Here is a 17,469-nt window from a genome sequence, read left to right as displayed (position 1 = left end):
GCTATGAGCCGGCTTCTTCCTCTCCCACTTCCCCTGCTTGTGTTCCCTCTCTCGCTGGCTGTCTCTATCTCTGTCAAATAAATAAATAAAATCTTAAAAAAAAAAAAAAAAAGAAATAGTCTATGACTTAGAAAAATAATGGCCTTGATTTTTTTTTTTAACCAGGCACCCTCCCAAATTCTCCTCCCTAGACTTCTTCTACCTTTTCTGAAAATTTCTGAGGAATGCTGAGTATTAGATTTTTACCCATCTATAATCAGCTACAACACTATTTTATGAGAACTAAAGAATTCCTTCAAATGGTTATAGCAGTGGCCTATCAGTACAGTCCTTTAGCTAGTCACGAGTATATATGTGTACAATATATCTGATCAATATGTGATGATACATCATAATAGCAGGCGTCATAAACATTTTTATATCTGTAATCCCTGCTGCAATTTCATTGAATCACAAGCAATTAACATGGGTGACTAATATACCTTAAATGCTCCATTGTAGCAGTTCAAGAATTTTCTTTTTGTCATTTAATGATAGAGAAGAAGATACCATTGTTAAAAACTGGAAGTTTAAAGCAGTAACCTGAGGAAATGACATTTTACTGGGATAAAAAAACACAATTCACACAAAGAAAGAAGAAAACAGAGATAAGGCTTTAAGAAACTGCGTTATAGGTTAGGTAAGAGTATGTTTAGAACAACCTCGTGCTGATAAAGCTATTTAAACCCACATTGATTGGATCCTTAGACATGTCAGACTATTGGCCCTTAATAATCACAAAGAAAAGGCAGGCATTTCACGGCTAAAGTGAATGCCTCAACTATAACGTGTAGTGTTGTGTGTGTGTGTGTGTGTATATCACACTCAGAACAATAAACTGTATTTTTCCTTAATGTTGATGTTTTGGTGTATGTACATATGTTTTGTTGAAAATGTTTTCAAAAAATTTTTTTTTACAGTAAAACCTTGTTATTCCTAATTAGGACGAAAAGATAAAAATACGAAAATACCCACCTTACTCTTTGTTAATAGGTACTGGTTACGTTTCCAAGGATATAATTACTATGACTCAGGTTGAATGAGGGCTTGAAAGGCTAAGTATCTTCTCCAACAAAACTTCCAAAAATTAAATATCCTGCTATGGCCTCATCAAGACTATAACTGAAGTTTTCCAGGAAAAAAATACGAAGGTGATCGATTTCTCATGATTTGACTGAATGTGATCCCTTTTGGGTTTTTTTCTTTTTACCTTTGTCCTCTCTTTAACTGTAGGTTTTAGAGGACATAAATAATATTCCTCTGACAAGTTCTCTAACACATGTTATTCAACTATAATTAAAAAAAAAAAAACACGGATCTGCATTCATATATTTCCCCAAAGGCCAGGAAGCTAGTGTGAACAAACAGCGGATAGTTAATGAAAGGGAAATGTGCACAAATGGAACATAATTTGACTTCGTTTAAATAAATATATTGCATTGTAAATATTTGTAATATACAAATTACATTATACATTTTCTAAATATATTCTGAATTACAATTAATTATTTTGATGACGCAGTTAGTGTATTAAAGAAAATAATCTGACCTTCAGTTGTTCTTCCAAAGCAGCGGTTGCATAGTCTCCACTAGATTCATCGACCACCACTACCATGTGTGTGAGAGAATTGACCCTGACTTGTTCCTGTTCTAAGTCTTCTTGAAGCACCTGCAAGATTAAAAAAAAAATTTAAAGTAATTAAAATGATAGTCTTCTGAACTGAATGCCAAAAAACATTTCTTCCCAAATGTGTGGGATTTAATTTCTGTCATGTTTTGGGTCATGCAATTTTTTATTAAACAGAACCATTCCAGGCAAATTTTCTGCTACGGTGCTCAGCAAAATTAGCACATTTCTACTGTAAACTGAACTTGAAAGTACACAGAGGGAGCATCTATTGAGAAAAGTATGGTAGGATGTTCTACGCCTTATCCCACTTCCTCTCGCCCTTTCAGGGACTTTTCTCCTAAAATTACCTGCTGCCTCTGGCATCTTCAGCATCTCCTTTTCGACTGAAGCTCACCATTATCAACTGTAACAAGACAAACTCTCTTGACCCATCGAACCCTTCCTGCTACTGCCTTATTATTTATTCCTCTTCACTGAAAAATACTTTGTTTTCTACACTTACTCTTGCCATTTCCTTACGTTACTATTCTCTTTGCCAACTACCCCAATGAAACACCTCTTGGAAAGGTTACCATCAACCTTCAGGTCCCCATATCCATTCTTCATTCCTTCTCTTCTCTTGAGCTTCAGGTACTACCTTTTCCTGATTATCCTCCCACCTCACTAAGCACTGCATTTGAACTCCTTTGCTGGTTCATTCTCCTCGGCTCAACTACAAATCAGATGTCATTCCTCTGGATAAAAGCAAATGGAGTCACATCACACTAAGAAGGAAAATACAAAAAAAGCATACAAAAAATTTTTAAAAATTAAAAAAAAAATTTAAGGAGAATACAAATTCCTTCCCAGAAATCCTTATACCATCTAGCACCTGCCTACCTCTCAAATGTAACTGCATATCATTCTTGCCCTCTGCTACTATGGTTCGGCTACCTTGTCTTCTCTTCCACAATCTGTCAAGCTGTTTGCTTTGCCTGAAGTGTTCTTCCTCCTTATCTCTAAACAACGTCTCTTTCGTATTGTTCAAGACTCATTTTTAAGTGTCACTGGCCCAGAAGGGCTTTTCATGAAGATGCTATCTAAATTTCCTTCTCAATTACTCTCAATCTCTATAATTTTTTTAGATAATATTTTCATTACTCAATATTTTCTTACAAATTGGTTTAGTCATTTATTGTTTGTATAACTTACTGGAATAAAAGATCCACTAGAACAGAGATGTCCCTTGTCCTCATACATATGCCAAGCAACTGAAGATCAATAAACTGTTGCTGAATGGTGCCAAGTGGCGGGGTAAGGGCAAATGCACAGATGAGGTTGGGTAAAGATTATAATCTAATAGGAGGGATTTGCTTTTTAAAAACTGTAATTATAACTACACTGACATCACATATAACCATAAAACAGTAGTCCAATCTTCTAAAAATCATAGTATATGACTTTTTTGTAAAGATAAACAGGGTAAACAGAGTGATAAACAGAGAAGGAGTAACAAAGAAGGATGCTCTAGAACTGAGACATCTTGCCTGGGAGCTCCAGTTCCCAAAGACCTTATCACACTACCCTCACTGTGATTAGAAAATCCCTACATGGGTACACAAAATGTCTCATCAGCTAGTTTGCTCCCTGGAATGCTTTATTATATAAGAATGGAGAAGCACATTTGGGACAAGGTCTGTTAATTTCTGGAAAATCTGCAGTCCTTGCCTGTGAAACAATGATGTCTGGTACCTATCAGACCAGCCTTTAGTTATGCAAACCCTGTGGCAGATGTAAGGTAACTTATTTGGGATTGGCCACAGCACAAACTCAAAGACATGAGCATTCTTATCCTAGGACTTTTATTTTTTGAGTCTCAATATTTTAGAGCACTATAAAATCACTTACTTTTAGTTCCTCTCTCTAGATTTTCATGCTATACTTTCAAGTGAAGCAATTTAGAATAAAATGACCATGCATTAATTTTGTGTATGCAGTCTATACTGCCTACCATGCCTTTGACATTCCAGAGCTTACACCGGGTAATAAAACTCTTCCTGACATGAGGCCGAAAATGGAAACATTAACATTCAGAATTGTCCTTGAAAGTCATGTTGAGTCTGTGTTTTCTGAGTTACATAAGGCAGGACTGGGAGCATTTCAAATGTGTCAGCCAGGAATTGTAAAAATAATTAAAATAATATTTTGGTGATCAATAATATTTTGGTGGACATAAGTTCATTTCCTTAATTTGGCCAAATTCTTTCTCCTTACCATTCAAGTATGAGAGTATATACAAATACATGTATTAAAAACAACTAGGAAATAGGGGCGCCTGGGTAGCGCAGTTGTTAAGCGTCTGCCTTCGGCTCAGGGCGTGATCCCAGCGTTCTGGGATCGAGCCCCACATCAGGCTCTTCTGCTGGAAGCCTGCTTCTTCCTCTCCCACTCCCCCTGCTTGTGTTCCCTCTCTCACTGGCTGTCTCTATGTCAAATAAATAAATAAAAAATCTTTTAAAAAAATAAATAAAAAAATAAAAACAACTAGGAAATAAAGCTATACTGTTCACATTTTTACATTTAAACTATTGTTTTCACTGTTTCAATACATTTTAATAAAGGAACTTGAGAAAATCATCATTTGATTGGTGAAGTTCTAATTTTAAAATTGGGTTCAGTCTTTCTAAAGCTTATGTGATCAAATATACTATGTATTTTCTCCAGCACTTAGATTTCTGATTTTGTTTTGCTTACCTAGTTGCTTTATATTCTATATATTCAGAAATTATATTCTTACCATATTTATCAGGTTTAAATTTTATGCTTTTGCAGGAGTGCTAACACAAAGAACCACTAAAGCTAGTTGTGGATTGATAGCTTCAAAATCAAACATAAGACCTGTCGGGATTTATAGCGAGTAAAGGGAAACAAAGGAACATGGGAAAGGTACTCCACAGTGGCTCAAATTCTTGAAGAGTGCATAGCACCGGAGGAGATTAGCATATACTATTTAAGTTATTTCCAGTATTTCCTTTTCTCTTCTATGACTTTTTCAAATTATACCTCTTATTTTACTCATAATCAGGGATTAAAAGAGAAAGGGTTAAACTTAACTTTTCTGAGCACACTCCATAGCCTCAAGACAGAAGCCACTGCAACATCATAATCATACTTCCTATTTCCCCAGACCTCCCCTCTGAAAATAAATAGAATGCATACCACAGTATTTGCTAATGCCCATCATCAAGACAAAAGACTATAAAATATACAATGTCTAGAGTTCATTTTCTTAAAAAGCTGATTCCTAGAAGTAGCAAAAATGTCACATACACAGAGGTGGGATTAAAATGCTAAATTTTTCTGCCCACCTAGATATCCATGAATAAGGGCCTGGATCATTGATAGAAACTATGCCCCCCTCCTGCTTCCCTCTTTGAGAAAACACAGATTCTTAAGACTACTAATTTTTAAAATACATTATAACTTTTTAAAGCTATTTAAAAATGAATTTTAATTAAATATTTACTTCTTATGGATCTGAATTTCTCATAGCTGGATTTATACAACAGAGACTTACAGTAGATTTGCTAATTAATCCTTAAATTATGAGCCAAATTATTCCAAATATAGATATATCCCCAGAGAAGTATGCTAACATTTTTGCCTATCAGGAAATAATATCTTTTTTTATTTAAGATTTTATTTATTTATTTGACAGAGAGAGAGACAGCCAGAGAGAGAGGGAACACAAGCAGGGGGAGCGGGAGAGGAAGAAGCAGGCTCCCAGCACAGGAGCCCGATGCAGGGCTCGATCCCATAACGCCAGGATCACGCCCTGAGCTGAAGGCAGACGCCCAATGACTGAGCCACCCAGGCGCCCCAGGAAATAATACCTTCAAATTGAAATGCTGTAATATGATTGTTAAAGTATGTTTTTCTTGATTAAAAGCACATAAATTATTTACACACATACAAGTACATGCTAGATATTTTATTATGTATTTCTTGCTGTTATTTTTATTCAAGTAATGCATTTGTTACACTTACCAGATGAAAAAAAAAATTTCAGGCTCCTAATTACATTTCTATACCATTATTAGATAGATACAAATGTCAGCAACGTTTGTTCTCTAATGTCAACTAACAATCTTTTTTTTCTCCTTATGACAAGAGAAAAGGCCAACAGTGAAATTTAACATTAAAAATACTTAGATTTCACAAACAGATTTTGTTATACCTCTGTAAATAATTCTATTTCTTATAAATTATTCTGTAGTTAAAGGTCCTGACCAAATTTGTTATTCCCTTAGTACATATTCACAATTTTATGATTTAAATATGACTTTTCTTCTACTCCCTTTAAATGTCATCAGTAGTAGTGAATACTTCTTGCCCTGACCCACGTCAACTTTTTTTTCAAAAACTGGCTCAGGAGGATCACTGAAAAAGAGTCACTTTAGTGTTTACTCCAAACTTAAGTGATTTAACTCTTTATTAGCACGCAGGTGAAATAATGCTTGCAAATAAAGGAATGGAAATACGTAAGGCTAGGGAATTACTAGATTTGATGTGCAGAGATGAAGATTAACAATTAATAGAAACATAAAGAGACCACAACAACAAGGTTGGGTGTCTCATAATCTCCCTAGGAGGTTCTACAATACTTCCCTTGGCCATAGTATATGCTCAGTAACATGGAATAGGAAAGGGCGGTGGCTGCCTACATGCACAGTCTATTTCATTACTCCTTCTACTTCAATGATCAACCAATAGAAAATTGCCACACCAGGTCCTACACGCACACACACATGTACGCAAACACACACATCAAGAAACAACACAGATCATGGGCTATGCATGGATTCTAAGACCATCTGTTGCCACCCACATATTACTTTGAATTAATATAATTAAAAGATGTTTAATAAAAATATTAAATTTAAGTAATCTGCAGCTTTTTGGTTTAGCCTAAGAATATGCACACAAAAAGAAAGGCTGATGAGAACAAAACTTGCATCAAATATAAAATTTGCAAAAAATCTTAAGAAATTAGAAGAGTTTCCAGAAATATGGGATAAGACCAACACCTGGGAAAGTAGTATTTTTTTTTTTTAAATCTACCTCAGGAATAAAACAAAACAAAAAAATCCCTAGATACTTATGAACAATTAGCTAATGCAATACATCTGGATATGAATTGATTTTATTTTCAAATAAAAACACATCCTGACCAAATCAGAAAATTTTATGATTTCTTAAGAAATGATGAGAAGGTAGGCAATTCATCCTTCTCGTCACCTTTTCTCTTATGGCCATTCTTATCTCCTTCTTTCCATCAGCTCTACACTGGTCTAGGCTCTGTATCTGCTGCTTCCCTGAGTGAAATGATCTGGAAATGGCTTGCCATTTTATTTTCAGTCTAATATTCACTTCGCTTAGCCTGACTAGTCACAGTGCAGTCTAGTTCTTCAGGAGGATCTATTTATAGTATGTAATTCTGTTGTACATTTGCAGAATACTTTTAAAAAGGTACCTCAACAGGCCTTCCTAGAAGACCTTTTAGTTTGCTATACACTTACTAAATGTGATTGTATAGTTATATTAGTCTTTATATCAGAACCCACTGTTTTTTACCTTTTTGTTAGAAATAAATGTTTATGTTTCAGCCAACTCCCAAGCTACCAAAGGGGAGCTCTAAAGACCATTTTAATGACATCTGAAAGATGTTCAAAGACATCTGAAAGATCTTAAAAACCTAAAGCTCCCCAAGTGCAAAATGAGAGCTCAAGAAATATGAAAAATTGTTTTAAAAACAGAGTTGAGTTGGCTTCAGAGGGGAGAGGGGTGGGGGAATGGGATAGGCTGGTGATGGGTAGTAAGGAGGGCACGTATTGCATGGTGCACTGGGTGTTATACGCAACTAATGAATCATGGAACTTTACATCAAAAACCAGGGATGTACTGTATGGTGACTAACATAATAAAAAATATTATTATAAAAAAATAAATAAAAACAGAGTTGATAATTAACGTATCCTGCCTTGTTTGGAGTATAAGTAGAATAGGGTATGATATGGATGACAGACTAATAAAAATCTATGCATGTTTAAAGGTGTGGGATCTGAAGTCAGATTTTCTGGGTTTGATTTCTGGATGCATTGCCAACCAGCTATGCGACCTTGAGAAAGTTTTCAATCACACCAAGTCTCAGCTTACTAATTTTCAAAATTGGGATAATAAGAGTACCTATCTCTTTAGGTGGGTAGGAATCCTGAGTACTATATAATTGCTTAGCACATTGCCTGGCACATGGTATGAACTCACTAAACATTAACAGCTAGTTAGTACTAAAAGCTCACATTTAGGCGAATTCAGAACAAAGACTTCAAACCCTATTGCAAGAAGCCAATAATCACCTCATTCACCCTCATCTAATTCCTGCTGTCTATCATCCTCTAATAGGTATCTTAAGTACAGAAAGGATGTGCTTTTGGAAATCCAGGAATGAAGTTACAGCTAACTTTTAGGATTTGGAAAAATAGAAAATGAATTTTAAATCCAGAAGTAAGACTTTAACTTCCAAATTATTTACGTGAGATTAACAACAGTAGCTTTAAACTAACTGATCTAGTGATTGCATACATTGCTAAAAAATGAGTATGGTCAGAAAAGCTATATTATGGGGCAAGGAGGACAGACCCCAAATCACTAAATAATAGACTTCAATTCTCACACTTTTCCTCCTTCCTCCGTAATCCACGCATGCATGCAGACATCCATACACCCTGTCTATAGCTACACCGTTGAAAACAGCAATTAAAGTGAACACCAAGAAAATCTAATAAATAATTACAAAATGCCTTTAGCCTGACAATAATTAATGAAAAAGAAGAGAATAGGAATACTGGGAGAGAGGGGAGGGGTGGAAGTTTTCAGGCGCAGCACAGAGGAAGTGATATGCATGTCGATGTGATATTCCATTCTACTGATTATCCTGCTCAAACATCACTGCTATTCTCATCATAAGCCTATTTTGTTCTATGTTCCCTTTCTAATTCCTTTTGCTCTAATTTTAAAGAAAGAAATATAGGATTAATGTTGAAAAATAATTTCCTTAATCATTCTAATTCCGAGCACTTCATCTGCAGCTACCACTAATGTGCTCTTTCCCCATTGCTTACTCTAAGTCTGAGGACTTACATGCCGTCTCTCCATCTCTTCCATCTAGATATTCCCAAGCCAGGGAAAACAAACGCCACACTTGCCCAATCTCCTTGCTACTCTCTGCATTTGCTCTAGCCTCTAGGATAGCTACTGGAGTCAAACTTCCTTGGAATCTAAGAAAAGAGGAGAAAGAGTCTGGCAGACAGGTCAAGATGAAAAGCCAGAGTCTATTGATTACTATTTAATTTACCTTAGGCAACTCCTTAATCTCACTGAACACAATGGAATATTACTCAGCCATCAGAGAGGATGAATACCCACCATTTGTACTGACATGGATGGAACTGGAGGGGATTATGCTAAGTGAAATAAGTCAGGCAGAGAAAAACAATTATCATATGGTTTCACTCATATGTGGAACATAAGGAATACTGCAGAGGACCACAGGGGAAGGGAGGGAAAAACAAATGGGAAGAAATCAGAGAGAGAGACAAACCATGAGAGACTCTGGACTCTGGAAAACAACCTGAGGGTTACAGAAGGGAGGGGGAGGGGGGACGGGATAACCAGGTGATGGGCATTAAGGAGGGCACATGTGGTGATGAGCACTGTATGTTATACGCAACTAATAAATCGTTGAACACTACATCAAAAACTAATGATGTACTATATGCTAACTGAACATAATAATAAAAAAAAGAAAACAGAGGGAAGGAGAAATCAATCAATCAATCCCTCCAGGACAGGTTTAGTACTGGAATTAAATGAGATAATACATTAGAATCAGCTACCACAATGCTTAGAGTTGGTAGGTGATGAGAAATGCTGATTTTTTCATCTATTTCTGACATTATCACCTTATCATTCAATTCTTAGACTAAGATCCATGGAAATAGTCCCTCTGGGCATCAGTATTTATTCCCCAAACTTTTGATAATAACATCCTCTTTCGGGGCTCCTGGGTGGCTCAGTTGGTTAAGCATCCGACTCTTGGTTTTGTCTCAGATCTTTTTTTTAAGATTTTTATTTTTTTGACAGAGAGAAAGACAGCCAGTGAGAGAGGGAACACAAGCAGGAGGAGTAGGAGAGGAAGAAGCAGGCTCCCAGCGGAGGAGCCTGAGGCAGAGCTCGATCCCAGAACACCGGGATCACGCCCTGAGCCTAAGGCAGATGCTTAACAACTGAGCCACCCAGGCCCCCCTTGGCTCAGGTCTCGATCTCAGATTGGTGAGGTAGAGCCTGAGTTGGACTCCACGCTCAGCAGGGAGTCTGCTTGAGATTCTTCCCCCCTCCCCCTCTGCTCTCTCTCTCAAATAAATAAAATAATAAATAAAGCTTTTTTTAAAAAAATCCAAGTTAGTAGTTTTCTCATTCTCACTAGATGATCTAAATCTTTAATTGTTAATGGAATCTAAAATATTATCCAGTATAAATTATTTCTGCAGTATGTAGTTCCATTGAATAACAGAATACTACCAGTTTTACCACTAGAAATAATTTTGCTCATAACAGAACTATTAAACATAAAATTATAACATACTGTAGTTACCAACTATATATTCCTTAGAAAGAGACACAACCTCATTTTTAATATGAGAATGGATTTATGGTTTTGCATTTTGTTATAAGATACATGAATATATTTTTCAAGAAAATTATTATTTTCTTAAAATTCATATTATCATATCTGTTGTGGCTTTCTTGTGAAAATTTTTCACCTAAAATGCATTCTAAAATGTTTTCTATATGTAAATAATTCATTTACATTTTTAATGTTGCATTACCTATTCAAGGAAACTGAAATTAATTGGTATTGGTCCAGAAAAACAGAGATACTTTATATTAGACTAATTCCTTAAGTGAGAGATAGTCATCCATTTTCCTTTTTTTTTTCTTTACCCTCCCCAGAGCCAGAAACTTCTAATAAAGAAGCATGATAGGAGAAATTAAGAATAAAAAAATAAAGCTGGTGTCTCTAAGATCACGGCTTCATGGATAGTTATATTTCAGTAGATGTACTGAGGTACCTGAAAACAAGGCTGTGATATTTTGAGCAATGTAATGTTACTGAATCAGTGCTCAGTGATATTTAATGAACCAATTAGTAATCTCTTAGCTGGAATAACTTGATTTGTTAAAAGAACATGAGCATGGATTATTATTATTATTTTAATTAAATTAATGGCGTATCTAGTATGTAAAGTTATTCTCGGAATATGCTGCTTATTTATAGCATATTGATGGGAAATTAGATGCCTTCTCAAGATTTTTAAAAATTAAAACTGAGCATCATGCATATATAATTCTGTCGAATATGAAGAGTGATACTGCCCTTTTCTACTTTAACTTGCCACTTTCTTTTATCAAAAGAATGTTATCACACAAATCAGTCTTATTTGGCTTGGAGACATGTCTTATACAATAATAACAGCTAAGGTCATTCGTGTAATTCTAGGTACCAGCTATTATTCTAAGTGATTTTTATCCAATTATATGTCCAATGTTTTTATCATCCCTGTAAGATAGATATCATCACCATTGTCTTGATTTCATACTTGGGGAAACTGAGGCATAAAATGGTTAAGTAACTTCTGCCAAGTCATTCCCCTTGCAAATGATAGAGCTATGTTTTCATCCAAGGCAGTCTGGCTGCAGAGTCTGTAATATACCGTCTCTATGTTAGAGATACGTATACACTTAAATATGCATGAGACAGATACGTCTGTTTTGTATAACTGCACAATACAAGGCACATAAATAGAAACTTAAACTGTTATATGTGTATGTGTGTATACTCAGTTGAGTTCCAGGTTTTAGCACTCTGGTGATACTTGAATTCAACCTATTACATTTTAAAGACTACTACCACAAGGCTATTTTTAAAAAACACACATACACACACATACATAATAGTTAGGTCCTACTATATGTTCTTACTGTTTGAAAGCAGTGTGAGGACTGTGTCATTTTAGCAATAAATGCCTATCAGAACAGTGTTTAATATGGGGTTTGGGGCATTAGTGAGAGGTTCAAGTGACATTTTTCTGCATGGCTTAGTTTCTTTGACTGTTTTTAGCTTCTTTCTCATGAATCCTTCCTATCTGGATATTTCTCTTGGAACATACTTATCATCATGCTGTGTTTTGACTATTCTCTTATGGATCTTTCCTATCTGGATATTCTCTCTTGGAACATTTTTGTCTTTATGCTGTGTATGTGATGTGGTCATGGAATCTCCCACTTGAGAGAATATGTTTTTCTCCCATGGTTCCTATTCTGTGCCCCTTGAAGGTCAAGTAAGATCTATATGGAATTCAAAAAAAAAAAAAGTTTCCCTAGGCCTTCTCTCTCCTTTCTTAATAAGAATCTGGGAAGAGAGGTTAAATTGTAAGGACAGTTTTAAAAAAAGGGCCAACCAGACCTAATTAAGCCTGTGAATGAGGCTAGAGGGCAAAAAGTCCTTATAGTTTATATTAAGTTCACTGTGACTCACAAGGCTACAGCTCTGCACACAAATTTAAGAATAGAGTCTTATGATTACAGATAATATAGTTTGCCCAGCTGGTCCACTCTTCACATATTCCTCATGAACTGATCACCCTGTGGCATGTCCCCAGCTAAAAATCTGATTCCACCAAATGGATTTCCTTTTCCACATAAGCAAGGGTTACAAGCTTGATTCCTATGGACATATCTAGGTATGACTCCTGGTGGCATCTTCTGTGATATTTACAAAGACACTAGGATTACAATCACTGAGGAATTTTAACAGGAAATGAAACAGAGATAGAAGGAAAGAATAAATGTCAGAGGTAGCAAAAGGGCATCAGAGATAATATCTCTCCACGTAAGTTGTATTATAGATGTGTTCCTTCTTCATCTATGAGTTGTTTCCTTGCCCCAACTCATAATATTTTGGTTTATTTAAGTTGTCAGATTCATGTGTCTATAAGGAAGCAATGATGAGGCTTCCATGTGTGATAAAACTAGTCAGAAGTGTTTAAAGTGCTCAAAAAAAAAAAAACATTCACGGAGCATCAGTTATATACTAAGTAATTGGCTAGGCAGAGGAGAAACACAGAAGAGGTCTATCTGGTTCTCTGGCTGTAGTATAGTATTTTTTCCTGATTATATTGTTTATCTTTATTGCCATAGCCATCAAACATTCATTAATCATTTATTAGGGTCAAAGGAAATAAAATGGAATTCTAAAGCAGTAACTAACAATGTACTTTTAATCTTACTAAAGATGGAAGAGAGCTAACTAGTCACTAAAAGCATGACTTGATTCCATGGCATTCTTAGGCTTTTCAGAATCTTGCTCTTCCCAATAATTGCATTTCTATCTTAGTACTGTCTATTTTTCAAAATCCAACTTTGCTTCCCAGTTGCCCAGTCTCACAATCTATTACTTCAAGCCCTTTGCTCATCTCCTAAATTTAGTCCTGCTGGTTCTGTTGTTGATTTCCGAAATGTGTCCTACACCTGTTAACAATTTACATTGACACTGCCTCCATTCAGGCTCTATATGCTTTCTGCAGTATCTTCCTACCTTGTCTTCTGGCCTCCTATTCATCCGTGCTCTCATTTATCTTACAAGATATATCTTCCTAAAAAATTTAGATAAATTTTCCTAAATCACCTCTCTTCAGTTTAATTTCTCATCAATAATGACTCCCTACTATCCATGGAGCAACTCTAAATGCCTGAGTCTTGAGTTCAAGACCCTCCATGATCAGGTTGTATTCTTCTAGCTCTGAGGATAGCACAACGCATGATCTAGGCAAGTGACATATTCTACATTTTCCCCACCTCATTTTCTTTGCCCAACCAAGTCACTGTTTTTAATATTCTCAAGTCATTTGCCATATACTGCCTGGTACAATGGTCACTTGTTTCCCATTTCTTTATCTGCTGTACTAACATGTGCATTTCCTGAGGAAGATTCCATATATAGTAGGTCTCTGTATTGTTCAGAGCACCCATTGTGCTTTAGTAAGTGTTTGTTCAATGATATGGAACAGAATTCAATGGAATAAAATGAAATGCCAAATCCTTTAGCAGAATTACACCTAAACCCACCCCATTACATGAACATCTAGATCATTTTAAAGGTCACCATAAGAGACTTGGCAACCCAAATGTTTGGGATTAACTAAGCTGTAAGGAAAGGATAGGTGACTGAGCTTCTAAGAGGTCATTTAATTTGTATTAATCAGTACTTAACCTAGAACATTCACTGAAGTCGTAATGTAGCGCACATGTCATATTTATATCTGCAGACTCTAATAACTTGTATGGTAAGGACTTTGTTGATGCTGTTACTAAGCCAATGTAGCTAATAACAAAAGTCTAAATCTCTTAGAACTGGAAACTTGGCTAGTATACTAAGCCTTAACCTTCATCTCAGGCTGACTGTGCTTTGAGACAAAAGGTTCCTCAAATACTTTACTTTTGATTAAAAGACCCTCCCAAATACCCAACTTCCTTCCCATTAATGAATATCCAAGCCCACAAAAGACCTTTATTCCTCAATAATACTGTCACTCCTTCAAGGGAAATCCTTTCATTCCTTATCAACATCACTAAAAAAGTCTGCCTCTTTAGACAAAAATAACCAACCAGAATTATTTCTGACATATTCCTTCGCAAGGGGAAGGAGAAGTTCAATTTATTCATTCCTGAGAGAATAACTTTTGGGTGACTCAGATCTCAAGTAAACCTGTAAATTCTCTCCCCAAAGGAATAGCTGTGAAGAATGATTGGTTTTTCCAAATTTTGCAGCAAACTGAACTTTTCCCAGTTACCCAGAGTTAACACTTTGGCTACATTTAACAGTAACCACCAATATAGGATCGATTGTTCTACCTTGCATAATTGGCAGATTCAGTAAAAGTGACTTATCTGCATGGCATTTCACAGTGGTTGCACCTCTAGCCTGCCTCGTAACAAAAGGCTGTTGAAATGAAGATACCAAAGGGTCCTGCCACTGAACACAGAGAAGCATATCTATAATATTCATGATGTACTTGCAAGATTTGCAAACTTTTTTCTGTCCTCCAACCCAAGGACAGCAAGAGAAAGTGAGAGAAGGAGGGAAAGAAGGAAGGAGAGAGAGGGAGAGAAGGAAGGAGAGAGAGAAGGAAGGAGAGAGAGAAAGAGAGAAAGAGAAAGAACAAGCCAGAGTTCTCTGACCTGAGCAGAATTTAAATGGATTCCCAGCAACAAAATCTGTGTCTCTTCTTTGATTTTGTCATCTGCAATCATCTCTAAGAAAAAGAAGGATGACTAAGGGATTTAATGTCTGTCTATACATAGCTAAAACCCATAAATGTTAACTTAGGTAAGGAGTGTGGGGATGCAACTGGGTGGAGTTGCTTTTTTCAGTACCAAGGTTACTGACGTATTTTGTTGTCAGGAGAAATTTCCTTATTTTCTTTTACCTACAATTCTTGGGAAGAAAAGCAGCAAAGTGAATCAGTGACTACTTAAATCAGGCTTTAGTTACCTAAAGAAAGAACATTTATCTTTTTCTGTTTTATGAAGCATGGCAAGAATAACAACAACAAAATATGTCCTCCTTTTAGTGTGTACTTTTAAGAAAATATGTTTCCCATTTAAATAAATTCAACTATAGAGAACAAAGTGATGGTTATCAGAGGGGAGGTGGGTGGGGGGATGGATGAAATAGGCAACGGGGATTAGGAGGGCACTTGCTGTGATGAGCACTGGGTGTTGTATGGAAGTGTTGAATCACTATATTGTACACCTGAAACTAATATTACACTGTTAACTACACTGGAATTTAAATAAAAATTTAAATAAATAAACTCAACTTCTTTATAAATTGTTTGATTTTGTTAAATCATTTTCTTTTCCCATCATGTCAAGTAACAAAAGAGTATTATCAATTGTCAGGCTTTCTCTTAGCTATGTTTTTCCCTTATCTTAATTTTATAAAAAAAATAATATAGCCTGAAGTGGGCTTAAACAGTTAAAGGTAGAAGTTGGCCTCACTCTCTGGGCCAGCAAACCTATTTCTTCTGTTTTTCCTTATGCACTTATATGAGTAAGTCCTGGATGTAAAAGATTAGATAATCAACTTGCATGTAATTCTGTTGCTTTTTGTTTCAAATTATTCTCTTCAAAGCAATTTCATACTCATCAGAAATGGCACATTTTCAAGTAATGGACAATCTGTTCAAATTTGATGACAATATTAGTCAAATATTTTCCATTCCATTCACTCTGTATCTTCCAGAGTAAAGTGCATTTCGGGTAACTGTCAGAATACGAAGTTTCTACATGGCCTGTCTATGCTGAATGAAGGATCTGTTCAGGGTTTCAAGCTGACACGTTTCCTTGTAGTTGCCCTAAGTCATTCACACTCATGGCTAGCCTCACATTATTCTGCCACTTCCCTTCTGGAGTCCTGGCTTCCTGCTCATACTCCAGGCATCTAGTGCCAACATCATTCCCTCTGATATTCAGTGTTACCAGCCTTAGTCTTGCCCCTTCCCAAAAAGCCTCACATTCTAAAACTAACGGAAACATTAAAAATCGATGTTATTTCCAGTGGGAAGATGTGGAGAACATGAGAATTCTGAAAATTTAGTTAGTAGCAAAGCTGAAGAGTATTCTGGGCAAGAAGGTTGTCTTGGGTTGAGTTCCTGTCCAAACAGACCTTGAGTCAAGGATTTGGGTACAAAGAGTTTATTTGGGAAGTGATCTCAGGAGGCATTATGAGAGTGGGAATGTGAGACAGTTTACCTCATGGACACCTTGGGGCTCAGTGTTGCTGGGAAACCTTTGAGAGACTATGGGAATTAAGAAACACCTTTGAATTGTCTCACCATGGGGCAAGGATTCAGCGGGATTTATCCAGCATCTCCCATTCCTCCTTGGCTAATTCACTGCAGCTGTGGCAGCACTAACTGCTTTCTTCCCATCCTCTAACTGGCTGAGACTCTCTTGTGGCAGCAAATGTCCTCAGATCCAGAAAAGCCATTAGTGTATACAGAAACTGTCTGCATGCAACTTCCAGGGCAGGCCAAGGGGAAGAGGGCGGCACAGTGTCTAGGATAGGAGCGTGTAATCCACACATGAAATGTGGTCCAGTTTGAGGTCTAACACTGGATCCAACTTCTTTATCGGATGTTCAGTTAAAATCTATGTGAACAAAGTAGCATCTGTGCATCACAATTTTCACATGAAAATTAGAATACAGTTGACATTTTATTTTTCCCCCAATAGTGCCGTGGATGGAGATGACCATAGCTATAGCTCTCCCTAAACTGCTTGATTGTAAACTGCTATGGTCAAAGGACAGCTGTGGGTGCAGCAAAAGCAAGGACCAGCCTCATTTGTCATTGAAGCAAAAGCTCATTAAATAAGAAAATAACTCTGGGACTTAGAAAGAACAGTATCTTGCATCTGCACAGAGTAACTATGAAACTAGCTCTGACAAAATGTTATAAAAAGAGACTAAAGTTGAGTGAGATGCAGATTTAGGAGAAATGAGTTGAGGGAGCAGATATTCCCTCTCAAAGCCACAAATCCAAGAACCACAGAATCCTAAGTAGAGTTGTCAGATCAAATCCAGGATGCCAACCAAGATCTGAATTTCAGATAAATGATGAGTAGTTTGGGACATACTT

The 17,469-nt window shown here is 36.4% G+C and overlaps 1 protein-coding gene across 1 annotated transcript in view; it reads right to left on the bottom strand.

Annotated features, from left to right (window-relative positions):
• DMD (dystrophin) overlaps positions 1-17,469 on the bottom strand; it is a 1,667,815-nt gene that overhangs the window by 1,440,737 nt on the left and 209,609 nt on the right. Inside the window, exon 11 of the mRNA XM_040633145.1 lies at positions 1,589-1,708. Within this exon, the coding sequence (XP_040489079.1) occupies positions 1,589-1,708 (120 nt within the window). The remainder of the gene's footprint in view (positions 1-1,588; positions 1,709-17,469) is intronic.

The sequence above is a fragment of the Ursus maritimus genome, assembly GCF_017311325.1.
Source record: "Ursus maritimus isolate PB19 chromosome X unlocalized genomic scaffold, ASM1731132v1 scaffold_X1, whole genome shotgun sequence".
NCBI lineage: Eukaryota > Metazoa > Chordata > Mammalia > Carnivora > Ursidae > Ursus > Ursus maritimus.
The sequence above is the reverse complement of the archived record's forward strand: the minus strand, read 5'-3'. Positions and strand labels throughout refer to the sequence as shown.